General features: G+C 45.0%; 1 protein-coding gene across 3 annotated transcripts in view; it reads right to left on the reverse strand.

Moving 5' to 3' along the window:
* wwox (WW domain containing oxidoreductase) overlaps positions 1-2,404 on the reverse strand; it is a 1,140,899-nt gene extending 1,138,495 nt beyond the window's left edge. For 2 of the 3 annotated variants that reach the window (XM_072517838.1, XM_072517839.1), the window contains exon 1: positions 2,155-2,327. In XM_072517838.1, the coding sequence (XP_072373939.1) occupies positions 2,155-2,261 (107 nt within the window). In that variant the 5' untranslated portion in view covers positions 2,262-2,327. The other variant, XM_072517840.1, reaches the window with a different exon arrangement.
* Positions 2,405-6,000: the final 3,596 nt, after the last annotated feature.

A 6,000-nucleotide genomic window follows, 5' to 3' on the forward strand; every position in this document is an offset into this window, starting at 1 on the left:
CCATCAGGAAATCTGAAACAAAATCAGAGGAACATTTGGCTGCTCTACTAAATAACTTGCACAGAAGTTATTCAGTAATTCAGTGCTCCACATACTTACAAATCTAAACAGACACTTTTTAAGTATGCTGTCTTGCATATATGCAGATGTGGCTCCATGGAAGAGAGCACTGCGGAAGGAGGAATATTACATTGGAAATGAAATAAAATAGAATAGCTTCATTGGAGGGTACTTAGGTCAAGGCTTGCGTTCTCACATTGCTCCAAATGTCAATACGGTGTTGATTTCACCAATCAGAGTACTGATCATGGAAGGAGCTGAATGTTTGTAAATAGAAATGCCAAACTTAGAAACAATGATAGATTTTTTAATCCTATCTTTAGTACTTCAATCCTTTTGGATGACAATTCAATTTTACAATTATCTGCAACATGCTGAAGCTTACCATTCTTAATATTTGGAAAGTTGGGTCAAATAACACATTTCATTTTTTAAAAAGACCTTTTAATAAACATGACCACCCAAAGAAAATCTTTTACGAAAAATAGAGTATTCGAGTGATAAACACCTAGAATTTAGAATATAATTAAAACAACACATTTGAAGTGATCTCTTCTTATATGAATTGATAAGTACAACCAGTTTCCCTAGGGTGGTGCACTGACATGATCAGCCTCCAATAAAGTTTGATCAAGATGAAGGTTCTCTTTGCTGAATTCCATTTTAGAAGCAATTAGCTAGCTCTGATAAGAGTGCCAAGTGTTGCGGAAACAGAAACACTTGCTTTGTTTTACCCATGCAAACTTGGCCACAGTTGAAATTTAAACATGAGCAAAGTGTTGAAAGTCGAAGACATGCTACACATATAAAGGCTTTGAAAAGAGCAAACAAAAAAATTAACAGCCTGTTTTCTTTTCCTTCTTTTCCAATGGTGGCCCTTTCACCCCCTCTAAAAAGGTGAATGACTGGAGCAGAGGTACAGTTCTACAGAGTGACAGCCATAATTTCTGCTGTGGACTTCAGATACCTGTCAGCAATGGGGGATGGAAAATAAAACCCCTTGTGCGGACAATTAGATGGTCATAACAAGAAGGTACGGGGAATCATCACCGTCACTGAAAATGCAATAGTTGCACCTTAAGAGCTTCATGTAGGTCTGTCTTACAAAGTCAAGGATTCCCACAGGGGTGGCAGAGGTTAAGAAGCTGCAAGATCTCAAATGCACATTGAACCTCAGTAAGCAAGCTGCTAGATCTCAAATTCACACTTAACCTCAGCAGGCTGTGTACAGGAGGAGGCAGGTGAAGGTGGATGGACCCCAGGGAGGAGAGGCAGGCCGTTTGATAAATACAAACAAACCCAGGGGAGTTTGCAAGTTGGACTGAACAGCACAAGTGGGCGGCATGGTAGCACACTGGTTAGCACTGTTGCTTCACAGCTCTGGGGTCCCAGGTTCGATTCCCGGCTTGGGTCACTGTCCGGAGTCTGCATGTTCTCCCCGTGTCTGTCTGGGTTTCCTCCCACAAGTCCCGAAGTTAGGCGAATTGGACATTCTGAATTCTCCCTCCGTGTACCCGAACAGGCGCCGGAGTGTGGCGACTAGGGTTTTTTCCACAGTAACTTCATTGCAGTGTTAATGTAAGCCTACTTGCGACAATAATAAAGATTATTAGATTAGTCAGCAACCCATGTGCTCAGGAATTATGCCGAATTCCTCTTTTTAAAATTGTGGGTTGGGGCAATGAAGTCCTGTGCTTTTGTAAAAACAAAACTGCAAGGGAGAGAGGAAAGAAAGCACCGCTGATTTAACAAGTTGTGATTCGATGCAGCCATCCCTCCCATTCAAAAAACACAAATAATTTCTATCTGCAGAAGCCTGGCTGCACAAGTGGCTGCATCGCCTGAGAGGCAGGACATCCACTCTGCTCATGGCAGAAAGAAACTTGTGAGCAACTCATTCCAGTCAGCCACATTCCTGGGCATTTGCTTTAAGCATGGACCAAGAGTAAGGAACTGGAGTGGAAAGTTTCACCAATGCCTCCTCCTCAGCAGGTTTGACAGTTAACTCTCTTGTTAATTTTTGCTCCCCAACCAAAAAAAATATCATCATCCCTCATATTTATTATTACTGTTGTTGTTTTATTTTCCCCTTACTTGGCGTAGTAAACCCAGCCGTCTTTAGTGGTGCGCTCCTCCCAGCCGGGAGGCAGCTCGTCCTCGCTGTCCGTGTCATCCAGCCCCGCGTACCTGAGCGCAGACATGGCTCGCGCCCCAGCTCAAACCCCCGCTCGCGCGACAAACCGAACCACCGGCCCGCGCCGGCTGTTTACCTACCTCACTTCCGCCTGCCCGACCGGAAACTGTCCCCCACCAACCAACCAACCAACCAACCAACCACCCGCACGCGGCGCGTGCGCACGGGGTCCCCGCCGCCTGGCCCGCTGGGAGTTGTAGTCACGTCGACCCGCCAACACCGTGCACGGGCTGACTGAGAAGCATTACTTGGGGGTGGGGTTTTTTTTTCCAGTCATGCGAAAGCAAAGTACGTTGCGAATTGCTGGGGATGCTCAGAAGGTCTGGCAGCATCTGTGGAGACAGAGAAACAAGAGTTAACGTTTCACGGAATGCCCACAATCAGCGCAGAGTGAGGCCATTCGGCCCGTCGAGTGAGCACCGGCCCTGCGAATGAGCTCCCCCGCCCTAACCTTTGGACACGAAGGGGCGATTTAGCATCACCAATCCACCTAACCTGCACATCCCTGGACAATAAGGGGCATTTTTTTTTTATCACGGCCAATCCACCTAACCTGCACATCTTTGGACCGAGGGAGGAAACCCACGCAGACACGGCCGAGAACATGCAAATTCCGCACAGACAATCACCCGAGGCCGGAATCGAACACAGGTCCTTGACACTTGGAGGCAGCAGTGCCAATAGGACTCTTCTTGGGTACTTTTTAGGATATCCTTACTAATGTAAATGGGATGAAAGCAAAATAGAGCTGGAATTCGGAGCAGGATTCTGGATTACGTTGCCAAATCTGATTGCATTCCTGGAGGTTTCAATATATCACTTGAGCTCACAGAAGGAGGGAGCACAGATATTTTGGGTGGTTGTAGGGCCAGAGGAAGGTAGTGTGGGGAGAGGCCATTGAAGGACTTGAAAAGAAAAATCAGCCAATGTGGGCCAATAGGAGCAATGTGACATGTTAAATGGACTTGGTGCGAGATAAGTCATGGCAGCAGGGTTTTGATGACCTCCAGTTAACGGAGGATACAACATGGGAGTCCAGTTAGCAGTGTGAGGACTGTCAAGACTAGAGGCAACAAAGGCATAGACGTTGGTTTCAGCAGCAGAGACGAGGAGAATAGTCAGGCAATGTTACAGAGTTAGAAATAGGCAGTCTTGGGCGACAGCCTGATGTGTGGTCAGAAGCTCATTTTATGGTCAAATATGGGCATCATTTTTGTGAACAGTCCGACCGAACCGAGAAACAGTTGCCAGGAAGAAGAATGGAATTGGTAGCTGGGAAACTAACTTTGTAGTGCAACCAAAGACCTTGATCTTCTCAACAGTATTAAAGAGGTTACTGTTCATCCAGTACTGGATGTCAGACAAGTTGTCTGATAATTTCCAAGACAGTAGAGGTCAAGATACATGGTGTTGAAATAATGCTGAGTGTCATATCAGAGTACAAGTTCTAAATGGGGAAATGCTTAGGAAATCGGAAGCACAAAGGGACTTGGGAGTCCTTGTTCAAGATTTTCTTAGGTTAAGTGCAAGTTCAGTCTGCAGTTAGGAAGGCAAATGCAATGTTAGCATTCATGTCGAGAGGGCTAGAACACAAGAGCAGGAATGTACTTCTGAGGCTGTATAAGGCTCTGGTCAGACCCCATTTGGAGTATTGTGAGTAGTTTTGGGCCCTGTATCTAAGGAAGGATGTTCTGGCCCTGGAAAGGGTCCAGAGTAGGTTCACAAGAATGATCCCTGGAATAAAGAGCTTGTCTTATGAGGAACGGTTGAGGACTCTCTGTACTCGTTGGAGTTTAGAAGGATGAGAGGGGATCTTATTGAAACTTACAGGATACTGCGAGGCCTGGATAGAGTGGATGTGGAGAGGATGTTTCCACTTGTAGGAAAAACTAGAACCAGAGGGCACAATCTCAGACTAAAGGGACGCTCCTTTAAGACAGACATGAGGAGGACTTTTTTCAGCCAGAGGGTGGTGAATCTGTGGAACTCTGCTGCAGAAGCCTGTGGAGACCAAATCGCTGAGTATCTTTAAGACAGAGATAGATAGGTTCTTGATTAATAAGGGGATCAGGGGTTATGGGGAGAAGGCAGGAGAATGGAGATGCAAAAAGTATCAGCCATGATAGAATGGCGGAGCAGACTCGATGGACCGGGTGGCCTAAGTTTGCTCCTATGTCTTACGGAAAGTAATGCTGTGTTTCGGGATGATGTCACTGAGGAGCAGCATATAGCTGAAAAATAGAAGCAACAAAAAGGGGAGCAAATGCTACAACACAACCAAAATGTTATTGGCACAAAGACAAATGCTGGCACTGACCACATTGGTTAATTCCACAAACTAATTATCTGCTTTCTTTGTGGTTTTCCTAATATAAAAATTTTCTAAGCTAGTCTATTTTGTCTTTTAAATAACGTTTTGAAATGAAATGTTTATTACAATTTTCTTTTGTAGTGCACACATATATAATATACCTTGCCCTCAGGTGACAAGACGTCAAAGTAAACAACAGCAGCCTTCTCCTGAACCAAAGTAAAAAATATGGCTTAACAAGCCCCTGGAGAACAATATCTGAACCATAGGCAGCAACAACTCACCTGGAAGAACACAAGGGTTCCAGAAGGCTGATAGAGGGGTGAAAACCTTGCTGTAGAGCAAGAAAGAAAATCAACAAAATAAATATAAACAAGCGGTGCTGTTTTTGATCCATGGGACAAGGTGTACAAGGTTTCTGTATGCCAAATATATTCCCTCACCCTTTCAACAGAGCTTGGATTCAATAAGGGAATTCTAAAGAGTGGGCTCAAGTAGCTGAAGACATTGATGGGGCAAAGGGATCGGTATGACATACAAACAAGACAATCAGATATAGAGTATATATGGGGTCTATAGAAAATTGGCAAGATAATAAAGTCCTTTTCGGATGTAAGCGCCAGAATGAGAACCTTTTTAAGTGGGAAGCCAGATAATATATCAGTGAGAATGGTTGCAATGAACAAATGTGACTTGGTGTGGGATGGGATACAATAGAGGCAACTGAGTTTTAGAAAAACTGAAATTTATGGACGGTTTCCTGCAAAACGAGGAGCAGCAGCAGTAACACAGCGAATGGCAAGAAGACCAAGGGAGTAGCACGCAGCCAGTTGTAGACTGATGGCTGTACGTGAAGAGACCAGAAAAGCCTGATGGTTAAAAAGGCCAATTCAGCATAAGAACAAAGAAAAGTACAGCACAGGAACAGGCCCTTCAGCCCTCCAAGCCCGTGCCGACCATGCTGCCCGACTAAACTACAATCTTCTACACTTCCTAGGTCCGTATCCCTCTATTCCCATCCTATTCATGTATTTGTCAAGAGGCCCCTTAAATGTCACTATCGTCCCTGCATCCACCAACTCCTCCAGCAGTGCGTTCCAGGCACCCACTACCCTCTGTGTAAAAAACATGCCTCGTACATCTACTCTAAACCTTGCACCTTAAACCTATGCCCCCTAGTAATTGACTCCTCTACCCTGGGGAAAAGCCTCTGACTATCCACTCTGTCTATGCCCCTCATAATTTTGTAGACCTCTATCAGGTCGCCCTTCAACCTCCGTCGTTTCAGTGAGAACAAACCGAGTTTATTCAACTGCTCCTCATAGCTAATGCCCTCCATACCAGGCAACATTCTGGTAAATCTCTTCTGCACCCTCTCTAAAGCCTCCACGCCATTCTGGTAGTGTGGCGACCAAAAGTGAACACTATACGCCAA

Source organism: Scyliorhinus torazame, chromosome 10 (genome assembly GCF_047496885.1).
Source record: "Scyliorhinus torazame isolate Kashiwa2021f chromosome 10, sScyTor2.1, whole genome shotgun sequence".
Taxonomy (NCBI): Eukaryota; Metazoa; Chordata; class Chondrichthyes; order Carcharhiniformes; family Scyliorhinidae; genus Scyliorhinus; species Scyliorhinus torazame.